Raw genomic sequence first — 17,945 nt, forward strand, 5'->3', positions numbered from 1 at the left:
ATTCCAGGAAGTGGCGCCGCTCACACGACGTGTTCGCAGCCTGGGGAGGGAAACGAAGCCCGGGTTGTGGACTGGGCCCTGGCAGGGGAAAACACAACTTCTTTCAACTAGCAAAACAGAGGGCGAGAGAGCAACGGCTGATTTGAACAACGATTTCAAGTAAGCGCGGAAATGCGACTTAAATATTTGTAGGTTGCTAGGCGACCGCAAACTGCTGCTTAACTTGGTTACCACTATTATGTTTTTCATTTATTTGTGCGTGCTTGTTAGCGGAAGATGGGCTTGGTTCTCCTCCTTATTCAGAAATCCTCCTCGTCTGCCTTTTTTTGCTCCTACGAACTTTAAAACATTCTTTACGTTCTTTCATAATTTTTTTCTTTTTCTGCAGTAAAATAAAAATGAGCGACCCAAATCTGCCCAAAGTGGAACTTTTCGTCAAGGTAAGAAAACTTTGAGAATTTGCACGCTACTCATGACGTCTACGATAACTCTGATTCGATTTGGATTTGCGACTAATTTGATGTCAGTAGTGACGTAAGTGTCGACTAACTTGCCCCCTAAAAGATTTAACTCAAAGGTTTATTAACCACAGAATTTGATCTTAAATTAGCGAAATTGAGGTTTAGAAAAATGATGTTTCACTACTGTATTACAATGATTCCTCTGTGTGTACATTTTCTTCTCTCTCGGTGAAAGATGTAAGATTATTTTGTAACTTCAACGTGGATGCAAACTAATGTTTTGGAAAATGACTCATTTGTGTGAATCGGTTTTGGAGAGTGTAAAGAAACTGAAAAAGCAAGTTTACACGGATCTTTAGAATTATAAGCTACTCAACAATTTTTAAAAGTCTGTAAAAGAACAAAACATGAAAAGAGAAAGGATATGTTGAAACACAAGCTCACTCACACTGAACAAAACGTGAAAGGAGACAACTTGGAAAAAGTTGGACAACTAACTTTTTTTTTTACTGAAAAAAACACAAAGGAAAAAGGACACATGGGACGCAGGATTTCAAATTAACAAGCTGTAACCAAGCAAAACATGAAATAAAGAAAGCAGCATTTGTTGTAACACTAACCCTGACTTAACAAAAACAAGAAAGGAAGACTATACAGAATTTGAGGAAACACTGGATCTAAATGAAAAAAAAAAAACATAAAAGAGGAGACAGGATATGTTTGAACACAAACTAGCTCGCATTGAACAAAACATGAAAGGAAGACAACGTGGGATACGTTGGACTACTAACGCGCTTTAAATTAAATAAACATAAAGGAAGTAACATTCTGTTACTGAAAAAAACATGAAAGACGAACAATGATATTTTTCAACACTGATCGAATGTAAAGCAGTATGAAAGACATAACAGAATATGTTGAAACACTAACTAGAGCTAAATGAACAAAACATTACAAGTGGAATACGCCCGACATGTTGGAATAGCAACTATCTAACTGAACTAAACATAAAAGGGAGAAGACACAGTATATGGTGGAATGCAATCTGGTTCTAACTTTACATAACATTTAAATAAGATGATGCAGGAAACATATTCGCCAATTTGATATTACGTATTGTTCCAACAGTAATCAGCTCCGATAGAACAACACATAAAAGTCACACGAAACATTCCCACACAAAAACAGAATAATAAGGATGTGACGACAAGACCATGTAATATAGGCGATGCAAGTTTATTTGTATAGCACAGTTCATACACAGGCAGCACGGCGGCGCAGTGGTTAGCGCGTGTGCGGCACAGTTCTGAGATCATGAGATCGAACCCCCTGTGTGGAGTTTGCATGTTCTCCCTGTGCTTGCGTGGGTCTCCTTCGGGCACTCCGGTTTCCTCCCACATTCCAAAAATATGCATGTCAGGTTAATTGGCCGGTCCGAATTGTCCCTAGGTGTAAATGAGCGAGTGAATGGTTGTCTGTCTCTGTGTGCCCTGCGACTGGCTGGTAACCAGTTCAGGGTGTCCCCTGCCCACTGCCCGAAGATAGCCGTGATGGGCTCCAGCACCCCTGCAACCCCTACTGAAGAGGATAAGTGGTGTAGATAATGGATGGATGAATTCATACACAAGGCAATTCATAGTGCTTTACAGAAATGGCAATTCATAGTGCTTTACTGAAATGGCAAAGGAACACACAATTACAGTTAAAACATAGAAGAAAAGACATTGAAAATTTAAAATGCATTAAAACCACAGATAAAACATAATAAAATCAATGAATTAAGATAAAGTAAAAGAAGAGTGCAGATAGAACCCTTTCAGTTGTATGCACAGTTGAACAGAGCTGTTTTCAGCCTGGACTTGTTTGGCGCTCCATCCCTCCCTGAAACACTGTCAGAGTAGACGCCTGTCTGATGTCATCAGGAAGACTATTCCAGAGTTTAGCTGCATGGAACTGAAACGCAGATTCACCCTGTTTAGTCCTGGCTCTGGGGACCAGCAGAAGGCCTGTCCCTGAGGTTCTCAGGGTCCAAGATGCTTCATATGGGACCCTAACTAGCTCTAATTGAACTAAACATAGAAGAGAGACAACTCAGAATATGTTGGAAGACTAACTAGCTCATGATAGTAAGGCACATGACACCTTACCTATATTTCAGATTTTTCCCTCCTCAAAAATAAAAAACCCTACATAATTACTATTTTAGTATTGTGTTTTGGTATCGGCTTCCGCCCTGCTGTGGGATTTTTGAACAACAATGAGACAGTGAAATTATATGCAGGGAAACTTACTAGCTCTAACTGAATTAAACATAAAATTAAGACCACACAGAATATGTTGGATCACTAACCAGCTCGTGAAAGTCAATGGTGACCTGCGACTTTTTTTGTTTGTCATTTCAGAATAATTCCTTTTCATAACAAATATTTGCAAGAATCGGCTTCCACCCCCCCCCCCCCTCGTCAATGTTTTCACATTGTGTTAATTTTGAGATTTTTCTTTTATAGGCCTAGCTTATGTAACTTCTTTCACGTGTTTCAGTATATATCTATATATACTATATATATATATATATATATATATATATATATATGATTGAATAACAATTACTTTCACATTCACACTTTTCCCCATTGAACACAATTTCCCAACTGTCAGCTTGCTTATTATATTTTAGTAACAAAAAATGGCATCATTTCTTTGAGTCAAACCCTACCTGTAACCGCACTAAAACATTTACCCTAGACCTTATTCTATAGTACCTTTAACCCTACTGAAATATACCCTTAACAAAACCTTAACCTTACAGAGACTCTAACGCTATCGCTAATCCTATAGAAACCAAAACTTAACCCTACTGAAATCCTAACTTTACTGACACACTAGCTCTAGCCCAGTGGAAACCCTAACTTTATAGATACTGAGTAGCCAAAACTCTACTAAACCTATAAAACCATCACCCTAGCCCTAATTCAACCAAAGTCCTAACCTATAGAAACCCTAACTGTTTTTAAGCCCTAACACTACAAAACCATACCTCCTTGCCCTAAGTCTACTGAAACCCTAACCCCACTCAAATCCTAACCCTAACAGAAATTTGACTTTGAGACATCTTGTGTACAAATAAACATCACTTGACCAAAACCCTACCTCTACCCTTTTAAAAACGTAATTCAATTCCTGCACCTAACACTGCTGAACAAAAAAAAATCTGTAATTCATTTAAATTATAAATATTGTTTTGAATCAAGTCTAAATATATCCCTTCTGCTCCCCATCAAAATCTCCCTCATCTTGAGAGAATTTCCCTTGGGGGTGCGCTTGCTTTTGTTTCCTGAATCTCAATAAGGTTTGTTTTATTTTTATTATTTTGTGTCAGGCTGGCAGCGATGGGCAGAGCATCGGCAACTGCCCCTTCTCGCAGCGTCTCTTCATGGTGCTCTGGCTCAAAGGCGTCACCTTCGACGTCACAACTGTCGACATGAAAAGGTAAAATGACAAAAAATATTTTGTATTCCTTATAAAAATCTGAAAAAAATCTTTCTAATACAGGAAACCGGACGTCCTAAACGACCTTGCCCCTGGGGCCCAGCCCCCCTTCCTCCTTTACGGCGGCGAAGTCAAAACCGACACCAACAAAATCGAAGAGTTCCTCGAGGAAAAGCTCTGCCCCCCCAAGTCAGTGGCAATCTTTTATTCTGGTGGTAAAAAGAAGTAATTTCACAATAGAACTGGACATTTGTTTATTTAGTATTGCATGGATTTTTGAGGGGGTTAATGGTTGGGTACAAATTTGACATTTCACAATGGTTTTTTACAGTTTTTTATTTTGGGGGAAGGGGGGCAAGGGTTGAGGAGAAACGGGCTATTTACAATGAAAGGGACATTTATTGAATACATATAATTGTACTTTTTTAGGGGTTGGGGAATTATTAAAATGTAATGGGTTACAGTATTTTCCTATAAATGTTTGTTTATTTTGGCAGCATTTGATGGGGGTGTGGTTCAAGGATTGAGGGAAAATTGATATTTTCTTTTAAAAGTTAAATTCTTATTTATTGTTGCTTTGGTTTTTGGGTTTTTTTTGGGGGGGGGGCAAGTTATAAATGGGGCATATGGGGATATTTTTTAATAAAATTGCTTTCATATAATTTTTAGGAGGGAAAAACTGAGCATTTCCCTTTAAAAGTGTAAATTATATTTATCAATGAACAGTTTCTGTTTAGGGGAAGACCGTGTGCTTAGAAAAAAAAACGTAAGATTTCCCTTTAAAAGTGTGAATTCAATTGATTAATGTGCCCATTTTTAACTATAAATGTAGGTATTTACTTGTTTTTGGGGGCATTTTTTTCAAAGACAATGTAACATTTCAAATCTGTAAACTAATCTGTAAAATATTGCACAATTGCAAGGGTTAGGGAATAATGCGGTATTTCCTTATAGAAATGTAAATATACTTATTATTGCATTATTATTATTATTATTATGTTTTTTTTTTCCTTAGGAAAAACTGTAAATTAATTCCCCTTTGAAACTGAATTTAATCGACTATTACACAGATATTTCTATAAAGGTATACGTTTATTTATTCCCTAATGCACATACATTTGGAGGGATGCAGAGAGCAAGGGTGAGAGAAAAATGTGTAATTTATCTGTAACGTGATTGTATTGTCATTGATATGAAACCGAGCAAACCACCAAAGACTAAATTTAATCGACTCATACACAGATAGTTCTATAAAGGTATACGTTTATTTATTCCCTAATGCACATACATTTGGAGGGCCACAGAAGGGCAAGGGTTAGGGAAAAATGTTTAATTTCTCTCTGTAACGTGATTGTATTGTCATTGACATGAAACTATGAAACTGAGCAAACCACCAAAGAAGGACAGTGACCAAACACGACGTGCTATTAAAACTTTAATCCCCTTCTCTGGATAACTGCAAAATATAATGCATTGAAGCCATGTGCCAATAAGATTGTAAAAATAGATGGCATCTACTTGTTTATATATCACATGAACACGTTTCCAAACTTCCGCCATTGCGCTGTTAATCCTTCAACATGGATGAAGATGGCTTGGACATGCAACAGTCCTGTCAGCCATTCGAGTCTGTCTACGTCGAGCTGGCGGAACCGGAAGTGACGCGAGGAACCTGGATGTAGGATTTTTTTTTTTTTTTACTCCACTTTTCAACTCGAGCTCAAATAAACACCAAATTATTATGCATAACACTTCCTAGTGAAGTTTAGTCCGTTTTTAGCCTTGTATTACATTTCAAACACCAGAACTTGTTTATTTAAAAAAAAGCAGTTGTCGTAAGGGTAACGGTGTACATGAAATAACTGAATAAATATTTGTGACCAAAAAAATGTGTGTTTGTGGTGTAGGTACCCCCGCCTGGCGGCACGTAACCCCGAGTCCAACACGGCGGGCATGGACGTTTTTTCCAAGTTTTCGGCTTACATCAAGAACTCCAATCCTCAGAGCAATGAAAGTGAGTCCCCAGGAGAGAAAAGTGAGAAAAATCACGTTTTTTTATGTATATTTTTGTTTTAAGACCTGGAAAAGGGGCTCCTGAAAGCGCTAAAGAAACTGGACGACTTTTTGGGGTCACCCCTCCCCGACGAGATCGACCAGGACAGCGATGAGGATGTGAGCTCTTCTTCCCGCCCCTTCTTAGATGGGCGAGAGCTCTCATTGGCTGACTGCAACCTGCTGCCCAAGCTTCACATTGTCAAGGTAATAGCGGATTCTCATTTAAAAATGCTACTTTTTGTTATTTTAATTTTTTTCTTAACTAATATTTGCCTAGATTTTTATTTAATTTTTGTGTAATTTGGTTTTCTTTAATTATAATTATTGACCAGATTTTCCTTTCTTTTTAAGGGTAGGGAGAGTTGTTACCTTTTTTCATTTCATATATATATATATATATATATATATATGCAAAACCATGCTCCAATGGCACCATATCACGGTTCAAGGATACCTTAACCACGCATGGGTCGTTGGGGCACAGATGAGGACGCAACTCTTAACAGCCTTCTCCACTGTTGAAGGTCATATATGATAGCTCCAAGATATTTACATTTTGTGACAGGTTCTAGCTCTCTCCAGTTGATAGTGATGTTTGTGGCGATCCCTTGGGGAATGTTGGTCATGACTTTAGTTTTTTCTGTGCTGGTTTCCATCCCATACTGGGTTGATGCTTTGCCTAGGCCTTTGACCAGATTTCAGAGTTCTCCTGCCAATCCGGGAATATCTTTGGCAAAACGGAGGTTAATAATGTTGTGTCACACAATACTGACTGTACTTTCATATTGCTCCAGAGCTTCAGCCATGATCCTCTCTAGGAAGATGTTGAATAAAGTTCGAGAGAGAAAACAACACTCCATTGGTACCGTTGGCATTGCTATACAATTTCTGGCCAATTATGTATTTCCACAGGGTGGCCCATAAAGTGGCTTACCATACTCTGTCAAATGCCTTCATGAAATTAACAAAAACATGATATAGGCTTCTCTAGAGTTGTTGAATCTTCTCACATAGAATGCGATTAAAAATATGTTGTTTGGCGCTCCATCCCTCCCTGAAACCTTCTTGTTCTTCGGCTAGGATGTTTTCAGTCTGTTCAGAAGGCCCAGCAAACTTTACTTGCATGACTGATGATTCTGTAGTTGGAGCATCGTTGAAAGTTTCCTTTCTTTGGTAGCATATAATTATTCGCAATTTTGTCCATGCAGATGGCCACGATCCTGTTTGCCGGATCTTTTTGCAAATCTTTGTCGAAATGTCTGTAGTTTGCCATGCTTGCTGTCTTGATTCTAGTTTTGAAAAAAAAGTGCCATCAGACCTATAAATGGTAAATGATCTGCATTTATATAGCGCTTTTTAAGTAAATGAAGACCTCCCAAAGCGCTTTACAATATGCTTCACACTTACCCATTCACACACACACACACCATGCAGCCATGCAACGCGCCAACCTGCTTATTTTTAAGGATTCAGTGTCTTGCCCAAGGAGATATAACACGGAGGAGCCGGGAATCTTAGAGCTCTCTACCTCCTGAGCTAATGCCGCCCTATCTACACACATATATATTTTAAGTCGTTTTTTTTTCATTACCCCACCTCAGAACAACAAAGAGTCATAAAAATGGCTGTGATAAGAGAATTTTTCTGTATCATTTATATACACATAATGTTGGCCTAAAACTCACAACTGTGAACAATTAACAGCATTTATGCAATCAAAATCAATTAAATGCATTAAAACAATGAAATAACAGCAATAACCAGCAACACCTAATAGTTTACAGTTAGGGTATGTTTTTTTCATATGCTTGTAGCATATGGGAATCCCACACGTGACACACTTATTTGATGCCTTAAGCGGGACAGGGCAAAGCCTAAATTGTTGCCTTCTCTTTCTTTCATTTTCCTTTGCATCAATTGCCAGCTCACTTGCAGAAGCTGCCTGTTCAGCTGGCTATGCACTCTGCTCCATCCTCTGGTGCTCTTTTCGGGAGATTTCAGGTGAAGAAAGGGCCTTTGCCAATTCTGGCTAAACTTAAAAACGGACATAGTTGCAGCAAACATTAGACGACCCAGTTCCTCGTCCCACAGGCTCTTTGTCGATTCTCCTTTTAATTTGTACGTTTCAGCTAAACTAAGAAGCCCTAAGTATGCACTGAGTTCTTGTGTAGTGATCGTGTTCGAGCGCATTATTGTTCTCTCTCCTTGTAAATTATTCATTGCGACTATGTGGTCAATAATTTCCTCGGTAAAAAATAAATTGAATGCAGTGCCTGGGCTACTGATGCAGGCAATGAAATACGAAGCTGGCCCGGGATCCGGCAGTCTCGGAGGCACATAGTGGCCAGGCACTTTGTGTGATGCAGACTACATGATTTTTTTTTTTTTCAGATCGCCAAATGTTTGGTTTACTCATGTCTTCTTTCACATAATTTTGCATATTCTCATCACCCTGTCTTCCTCCACATCGTCCCCCGATTCACCGTTGTCAGAAACTTCTTTAGTTTGTCCTGCTTCTGCCGAGCAATCAGGTTCAAAATCCTCATCGGAATAGTCCTAGGTGTCAGAGGAAAAAAAAGTCCTCCGGTTCAGATTCTCCCTCCATGATCAAATACGGTGCTTCTTTGGCTGAGTATTTCCTTTCCATCCTGCCCAAGTCGGCGTTCGTAGGTAATGGCAATGGATTGAGTCGGCCCCCTAGATACGTTTTCCCAGAAAGGTCACGATCCAATCGGATTAAACAGCTGAACAATAATAGTTGAGAGTTAAACAAGTTTTTATTTAAATTGTTTACCATTTCAATGGGAATCTTTCGGATGTTTAACTTTCCCACGGCAATCAATCAGGTGTTTATCCTTTGAAGCAGCCCACAAGTGCTTTGGCTGTCCCAAGTGGCACACAAGCAAATCAAGTTCACGACACTTTATTTTACAACAACAAGGTAGAAAGCGCAATATTTTTGTTGCATTGGTTTAGAGAAGTCTCTGCAAAGCAAGGCAAAAGAATTGTCGTGTACCGGATGCGCCACGGTGTGCAATACCACAGCATGGGCCTGCAGTCAGTGGTTTGCAAGCAAAATCATTATTATCATTATTATTATTATATTTGGGCTTTGGCGCCACTCAACTTTTTTTTTCTTTGCATACAATTTACTGGATGGCACTAAAGAAAAAAAATATAAAACTCCTGGGAAATGCATTGAAATACACCAGGTTGATTATAAGTCAAAGATGATCAATTATAATGGATGTCTATACGTCCCAATTATGTACATAGCACACTTTGTGTATACTATTTGGGTGGCTCCTAAATGCAATAACATTTGTTTGTTTTAGTTTAATATGTTTACATCTTGCAAGAGTGCACGGCTGCTAAGCTACCGATGACCTAATGTTAACACTAAACCAATGTTTAAGCGACTGCTGAGGTATTCTGAAGGAGAATCGTCCTGATAAATATAGAACACGTTTGTGTTAATTGCATTGTTAATGTACTCAATAGTTCTGTAAGTATGGAGAATGTTTGTCTGGTGTTGGTTTGTTTTTTGTGTGTGCATACTTATAGTCAGAACAGGAGGCTTCTCCTGCTTCTGGTGACCCTGGAAACCAGTGCTATCAGTTTATTGTGGGGGAGCAAACCCCAAACTCAAAAAATGGTCTGGCAGAGATGGGCGCCGCCCGTCTGTACTGGACACACGACATGATAGACAATATCAACTCACTCTTGATACCGGTTCAGTCCTTGCCTGGGTTCAAAAGGAACGTGCCTTCCGCTAACTACCAGGCCGGAGGTGATAAGTGTGTGACTGGTAGGAAGACACCTGGATTGTGTGGTAGGAACACTTTTACCACTGCCACATGGAACGCCTGCAGCTTGATTCAACAAGGAAAGTTGAAAGAATTCGTCTACGAGATGGAAGGGTACTGTGAGGACTTTTTGGGTCTATGTGAGACCAGATGGAATAACTTTGCAGAAATGACAAATGATGAGGGCCATGTTTCATACTGTCGTGGAGAAGATAACAAACGCATGTATGCTGTGGGATTCTTGTTTCACAGAAACATCAAGGCCTCTGTATTAGGAGGTTGCCCAAACTTAAGCAGGCTCTTCACAACACAGTAATAACACACACACAGTGGTTAGCGCTTGTGCGGCACAGTTCATGTCATGGGAACCTGTCGTGGGTTCAAATCCAGCTTCAGACTTCCTGTGCGGAGTTTGTATGTTCTCCCCGTGCTTGCGTGGGTTTCCTCCGGGCACTCCGGTTTCCTCCCACGTTCCAAAAACATACATTTCAGGTGAATTGGCCGGTCCAAATTGTCCATAGGTGTGAATGAGCAAATGAGTTGTCTGTCCCTGTGTGCCCTGCGATTGGCTGGCAACCAGTTCAGGGTGTCCCCTGCCCACTGCCCGGAGATGGCTGGGATGGGCTCCAGCCCCCCCGCGACCCTAATGAGGATAAGCGGTACAGCTAATGAGATGAGATGAGAGGAGATATATATATATATATACAATGTTCTCGTTTGCCTGCGTCCTAGACGCATCATTTTGCTGGGGACGCATAGTGTCAAATCAACGTGCGTCCCCGGGACGGAACTTTTTTGACACAAAATTGTCATTATTACCAGATTACTTTTTTTAGCAAAGATTTACCGCACCCCAAACTTTTCGTCCGGCAGATCCGCCATTGTTGTTTTGGTCTCGCGGTTCGGGTTTCCGTCTGCACGCCGATCTCGGCAAACAAGATCTCGTTGCTTCGACATCACGTCATTGTTGTGGTGGTTGTCGTCAAGTGAAGGTGAAGGTTAAGTATGCCTTTGAAAAAACAGTATTCGGTGAAAATCAACACAAAATTGGTAATTTCTTCAGTGTCAGTAATAAGTCGAAACATAATGCAGAAAGTGATAACGGCAATAATTCCGGCACGAAAAAACGGCGGAGAAATTCTTTGGAAGATCGCGGAGGCAAGAAAACACGCGTGTTGAAGCGAACGATTCGACGAAAGAAAATAAAGGAATACTCCTAGAAAAAAAAGGACTTTCTGCCAAAATGGACAAAATTATTTCCTGGTTACGCTATGAGGAGGATGATAATAGAGGCTACATGTTCTGTGATGCGTGTACCCAGCGTGACAAAAAAAAACGGATTGCATAAATCATTTCGGAATACGAACTTTCAGAAAAGCACATTGGATTGGCACAACGACAATGACCCATAGATTTTTGAGCATGCGAGTCCCGGGGATCCATCACTTTTCAGAGGTAAAATGAACACTGTATATATACATATACATACACAGTCAATGGACACTAGAGAAAAAAATTGTACACCTCTACAAGGCTGTAAAGGGCTATATAATAGTTATACAATTTGTATTTTATTAATTTTAATTAATTTTCTATTTTATTTTTTATTTTGACTTATTTCACTAATTCTTTTCCAAACATAAAGAACTAATTTTTTGTTTAAGAGTATATTTAATGTTTTACGGAAGAACCATTTTTTCCTTTAGTTTTCCTGAAAAATGTAATTTTCTTATTATACGTTTTTGTTGTGATTGCTATTTTACATTTTTTCTTCTTGCTTTCCAAGGTTATTTTAGAATATTAATAATGTATTTTTTCCCTTTAATTATATTTTTGACCAGTCTTTCCATTTTTGTAATTGGCATTCAATTAAAAAAAATCAACCAATTAAGTCAAGTCAAGTCATGTTTATTTGTGACGCCCTTAATCACAAGGAGTCTCAAAGGGCTGCACAGACCACAGATTATTGCAAACCACAGACTATTATTGCACCATCCCCTGATCTAAAACCTACATGAGGGCAAGGCAAAACTCAAGGATTTTGTGTTATTTTGTTTTGTTGATATTCTTCTGTCTCTTGCTGTGCAATGTTTTTTATTATTTTGTAAATCATTTGATTTCATTTTATCTTATTTTTGGCCCTTTTTTGTGTGTGAATGTTTTTTCAGTTTTTTTGTTTTTTTTCCCCAAAGAAAATTGGGTTGTTGTTGTTTTTGTTTAATTGGATAGTTCAGGTATTTTGTGCCCCACAATATATCCTTTGTTTATTTTTTTATCAAGAATTGTATTTTCTTGTAATGTTTTTTGACCTATTTTATTGTTAATTGACTTATTTTATTTTTGGAAAAACTAAGTCAATTTTTCAATATGTATGTTTTTTTCTTATGGTTGCTAGTTTTCAACTGATTATATTCACAGTTTACAATTCCCCCCTGTTTATCCACACTTTTGTTGCCTTGTAAAAGCGCATTTATAATTCCTGCTTTCTTTTTTGTAGGTGGTGTGTTTGAAGTACCGTCAATTAAGCATCCCTCAGTCTTTGTCCAACTTGTGGCGGTACCTGAACGCAGCATACGCCCGAGACGAGTTTGCTTCAACTTGCCCGGTGGACGAAGAAATTCACGCAGCTTACTCAGCCGTCGCCAAAGTTCTCAAGTAAAAAACGACAATAAACACCTCCTTGAGCTCATCCGGTAATCTGTTACACTCAATAGGGTTGAAGGAAAGCTGCAATCTATTGCAAAGGTTTCCTTTCCATCAAGGCTCTTGTTAATTTTATTCAATTTATTGTCAAAAAGATGATCACAAATTGCCAAGGGAGTTGAAAAGGAATATTTTACATTTTAAAAAACGTTTTAATGTGAGATACAATCTTTTTAAAGCTTCGTGTGTGTGTGTGTGTGTGTGTGTGTGTGTGTGTGTGTGTGTGTGTGTGTGTGTGTCCATTTCCTAAAGATTTTTTTGTTTGTTAATGTTTTTGGGTGAGCAAAAACTTATTGGGGTGGTCTGAAATGTTTGCGTTACTCATACTGGGGGGCAAGGAACAGGAAGTAGACGACGGTCATACTGGGGTGTGCTAAGGTACAGGAAGTGGACAAACACGCTAGTTAGAGGAAAGGAGAGGCGGGCTAAGAAACAGGAAGTGGACAATGTTCACACTCGAAGTAGGGGGCAGGGCTAAGATACAGGAAATGGACGATGTTGCAACTAAAAACAATTTGGCTCGCTTGAAGAAATGCCATAAAAGGAATTTTAATAAAAAATTCTAATAAAAAGTATAATAGATGATTTAAATTTGAACCACATCAAGTGCGATTTCAAATATTTAAAAATGTTTTTACAATGTTTTCAACTTTTTCGAAAATGGGGAAAAAATAATAAAAACTTGACTGAACTGTGTCCTTATGAAGTAAATTAATGTGGCTCTGTGTCTTTGCTCAAAATAATACTTTTTAACTTTCTGTGTCTTTATACGTACATTTTTGTGATTATAGTACTTTTTTCATGTTTATAAACGAGTTAACATTGTGTTCATGGAAAGAAAATGCCTGACAACTGATTGTTGTTTTTATGCTTGAAAATTTACATGTCATATTGAAAAGGGAAGAAAATAAAGATATTGACCAATGAGGAGCTAAACTGTTCTATTTTCTTTAATTTCATATTCAATATCTTCATTTTGGTGTTTTGGGAGTAATTATAGTTCCTAAAAAAAATCACCAGAATTGTCAGAAATATCAATTTCAAATGGAAAACTCAAGAAACAGACTTTCCCGAATCATTTTTAAACTTTATTTTGTAAAAACATATGGTTAGGAATTGAGAGTAATAAAAAAAAAACAAGTTTGTCAAATGCAACCAATAAAAACAGTCTATTGAAATTAAAAATATGTTGATGAAAAGGAAATAATATAATTAGGAATTAATATGATTTTGCTTTTCATTTTTCAAAATAAGGTGTCTTTGTTTAATCAATTTTTTTAGATTATAAATATTACAACTTTATATCCGAGGGCATCAAACATTTGTTATTTTTTGGATAATTGCAATTCATTTACCTTTTTGGATAATGTTTATATATCTTATGTATAATTATTTTGATGAAATTTGTTTTAATTTCAAGACACTTTTGTTTCCGAATTCCAGATTTTTAAAAATCAAAAGCCGTATTTAACTAATTCCTGGTTTTCATTTTAAAGGTGGTTTTATTTACTGTATTTTGGTCTCTTGCTATATAAATGCAGACCATTTACCATTTGTTTTGCAGTGCATTTTTTATTTGGTTATATAATTGTCTCCTTTTCAGTTATCAAGCTAGCAAGAGACCCAGCAAGGGCAGTAGGAAGAGCGTGGCGGCTCCTCCTGTCCACTTGGTGGCGGCGTTGCACAGGTCGTTGTCGCAGCACACGTTGGTGTAATTGAAATAGAGGCCGCTGGTGTATTTTTGCCCGCTAGTGCCACACTGGGAAGGACCAGCGCAGCTTTTTTCGTACAAGGTTATCTGAAGCGCTCCTGCAGGAAAAAATGTCATAAAAAAATCACATCAAAAGTTATGAATAATATTTTAGTTTCCAGCAGCACAATTGTTTCATTCTTCGCCCATATGACAATTGCTCTTTTGTCTTGATACAAGAATCAGGCCTCAGTTGTCCTTGCCTCGTGTTGCCGTGGCGACGCTGGACAGGCAGCGATGTCCATCGGCGCATTGTTCGGGAAACTTCAAGCAGTCCATTGGTGAAATGGCGGGAAAGACACACGTGTAGCACGTCAAGCTAGCTGAAACCCCCAAAAACGATTTGAAATGTTACTAAAACTTTTACAACTTCCTAGGAAGAAACCTTAGTTCTAATCCAAACCCTATTGAAACCGTATCCCTACCAAAACCCTAGCCCTAATCCTACGGTAACCCTAGCTCTAACACAAACCCTAACCCAATTGAAACCCTAGCTCTACCCTAACCCTACTGAAACCTGAGCCCTACAGTAACCATAGCCTAGCCAAACCCTACCCCCTAACCCTACAAAAAAACTAGCCCAACCAAACCCTTAACCCTAACCGAAACCATACCTCTAACCCTACCATAACTCTTAACTGCAACCCTACCCTACCGAAACCCTAGCCCTAACATAACCATAACCCTAGCCCCGTCAAAACCCGAGCCCTAATTGTACACAACTTCAGCCCAAACCCTAACAAAACCTTAAACTAGCTCTAATATAGCCATAACCCTAGCCCTAACCCTACCGGGACCCTGACCCTATCATACCCGTAACCCTAACCTTCTCTCTAACCCTACTCAAACTCTAGCCCTTACTCTACTGAATCCCTAACCTGACCGACTCCCTAGCCCAGGGGTCGGGAACCTATGGCTCGCGAGCAATATATGGCTCTTTCTATGAGTACCTATGGCTCAGAGACCAATCTGATTGCATGCAAAATTTCTCCATCTTGTTCAAAACCGGGATTGACTATGCTATTCAGGTACACGTAAAGCCAAACCAAAGCTAAATGCAAGGGAAACACTTCGCAGTATATATAGGGCACGTTTTTCACTACAATTTACAGTCAAGGTGTCACACAAAAAAAGGGGGAAAAAAACTCGTTTTAGCTGTACAACGCTAAAGAATCCTTTATTTAAAAGTTCACTATATAATCTGTGTTCAGTGTTCAGATACTTTATGATGAATCCACAGAACTGTAAATACGCCAAAACACCGGAAGATAACTTAGTCATTTGATTGGGTGAGTGGGAGGGATGGGTGGAGCTATGCAAAAAGTACAAGCATTCCCTCCCATCTCTCGCCAAAGGTAAGCACATAAGGCTCCCTATTCTCAGAATGTTGTGACGTTTTTACAAAATAAATGCTTGCATCTGGTTTTGAAACCAATATGTATGAAAAAAAAGGTCAAAAGGAGTTTAACCGATCTTGAGTAATTGCAAGAAAGAGACAAGTTTAAAGTGGTCTGTTTGTTGAATTTGGGACAGGGGCTCTGGCATTATTCTCTTTTCATAATTTTTATCAAATCATCAAAAATAAATGTGCTGAAGACTAAGCTTTTGTCTGGGGCGCGGGTTTAGCAATTTAGTAAATTTGTCTCATAATATATGGTGTGGCTCTTTCCCAAAATAAAATTAATATTTTTTGCTTTAATGGCTCTTTGAGTCAAAAAGGTTCCCGACCCCTGCCCTAGCCCAAGCCCTACCGTAACCTTAGCCCTACCAAAACCACAACCCTACAAAAACCATAGCCTTAACTCTACATAATATTCATTCTAGCGCTAACCCGGCCAAACCCCTAGCCCTAATCCTACTGTAATCATAGCCCTAATCCAACACTAACCCTACCGTAACCCTATCCCTACCGAAACCCTAACCCTCGCCCTGACCTTACCAAAACCCTACCCTTGCACTACCGAAACCCTTCCTTCATTTAAAATGCTCACTTTTTACTCCCGAAAAGTTTGAATTAGTTTTGTATTCATTTTTTTTAACGGAGGAAAAAACACATCAGATATTATGTCAATATATTATATTACATTATGTAAAAAAACAAGAACAGCACAGCGGTGCAGTGTTTAGCATGTATGAGGCACATTTCTGAGGTCCTGAGTTTGAACCTTCCTGTGTGGAGTTTGCATGTTCTCCCTGTGATTGCGTGGGTTTCCTCTGGGCACTCCGGTTTCCTCCCACATTCCAAAAACATGCATGTTAGGTTAATTGGCTGGTCCAAATTGTCCCTAGGTGCGAATAAGCAAGTGAGTTATCTGTCCCTGTGTGCCCTGCGACTGGCTGGCAACCAGTTCAGGGTGTCCCCTGCCCACTGCCCTAGGGTGGGCTCCAGCACCCCTGCAACCCTACTGAGCATAAGCGGTGCAAATAATGGATGGATGGATATAAAAAACACATTTAAATTAAAAAAAAAATAGTACAAGGAGTTAAACCCAATAAATTATGCCTTTCTTTTTGCTCGTATCAGTTAAAGGTGGGTTGTGTCCTTTCAAAACTTTGACTTTAAGTAAATGTAAATGGTCTGTGTTTATATAGCGCTTTTCAAGTCAATGAAGACCTCCCAGAGCGCTTTACACTAACTAGCAGATAGCAGCGCTAGCCATGCAAGGCAATTACCTGCTTTCGGGGGCATTAGGTGTTCAGTGTCTTGCCTAAGGACACTTCGGCATACAACACGGAGGAGCCGGGAATCGAACCTGCAACCTCAATCAAATGACGAGCACTCTACCTCCTGAGCCAAAGCCGCCCGCAGAAGATGCCAGCAGAGTAACACATGTTTCGCGTTTATATCTTAGACCAGCTCGAATAAACTTTTCTTTTTTCATAATTTTAAGGGTTTGCTCCACTGGAAACAGGCCTGATAAAAGGAAAAATGAAAGCAGATTGGTGTAATGGAAAATAAAGCATAAGGGCTCTATGAACTCAGTTGGGCATTAATAGAGAAAATACATGTATTTAACCTCAAACTATGCACCCCACCTTTAGGAAAATTAAAATGTAATGTAATAAACACCTGAAAAAAAAACGGTCGACAATAATAAATATTTAAAGTTTTTTTCCTATTTAGGACTTACTTGCCAAGGGAAGACAGGAAAGTAGCACAAGAAGTTGCAAGGGAGACATCATGCTTCCTTCCTTCCAAAAAATTACTGAGTCTCGAGTTCAACTTTCAAATTAATTCAATCTAAATTCCGTACTGCCCTCTTCTTTTCCTTCTCTCAACCTCTTCTTTTCCATCACGACTCGAGAAAAGAATCTCTCGTGTCCGAGTTTGTGTTTCTTCTCTCAAACGCAACACGTGACGTCAGGTTTTGGGTCGAAGTTGCTCACAAAAAACATGAATAACAGCACAAATTTAACAACTGTGATCTATTCAACTTCCTTTGTATTTAAAGATGGTGGAGTTCGTATTTCGATTTGGGTTGAAGTGGTAGAATAATAATTTGCCATTAATTCGCTCGCTATCTAAATATGTTATATTATATTATTATTAGGCCTATTTTTATAAACCATCCATCCGTCAATCCATTTTCTGCGGTGGTTATTCAAACTAGGGTCGTTCATGACTCGTTTGTTATATTTAAATACACAGGAGATCTAGCTGTGAGACACAATTATAACAAA

At 38.8% G+C, this 17,945-nt stretch overlaps 2 protein-coding genes across 2 annotated transcripts; one reads left to right on the top strand and one right to left on the bottom strand.

The window, feature by feature from the left end:
• On the top strand, window positions 1–13,450 carry clic1 (CLIC family member 1). The gene is made up of 7 exons (XM_088328405.1): window positions 1–159; window positions 389–440; window positions 3,841–3,950; window positions 4,014–4,139; window positions 5,858–5,964; window positions 6,028–6,209; window positions 12,309–13,450. The coding sequence occupies exons 2-7, from the start codon at window positions 399–401 to the stop codon at window positions 12,468–12,470; spliced, it is 729 nt and encodes a 242-aa protein (XP_088184531.1). The 5' UTR covers window positions 1–159; window positions 389–398; the 3' UTR covers window positions 12,471–13,450.
• On the bottom strand, window positions 12,695–17,608 carry LOC148370679 (prostate stem cell antigen-like). Its single transcript, XM_088328407.1, has 3 exons — window positions 17,396–17,608; window positions 14,468–14,587; window positions 12,695–14,323 (listed from the first exon to the last, which is right to left on the bottom strand). Exons 1-3 carry the CDS (start codon window positions 17,445–17,447, stop codon window positions 14,121–14,123), a joined length of 375 nt encoding a protein of 124 aa, XP_088184533.1. The 5' UTR covers window positions 17,448–17,608; the 3' UTR covers window positions 12,695–14,120.
• Window positions 17,609–17,945: the final 337 nt, after the last annotated feature.

The sequence above is a fragment of the Urocampus carinirostris genome, chromosome 2, assembly GCF_059441175.1.
Source record: "Urocampus carinirostris isolate Australia breed hairy pipefish chromosome 2, RoL_Ucar_1.0, whole genome shotgun sequence".
NCBI lineage: Eukaryota > Metazoa > Chordata > Actinopteri > Syngnathiformes > Syngnathidae > Urocampus > Urocampus carinirostris.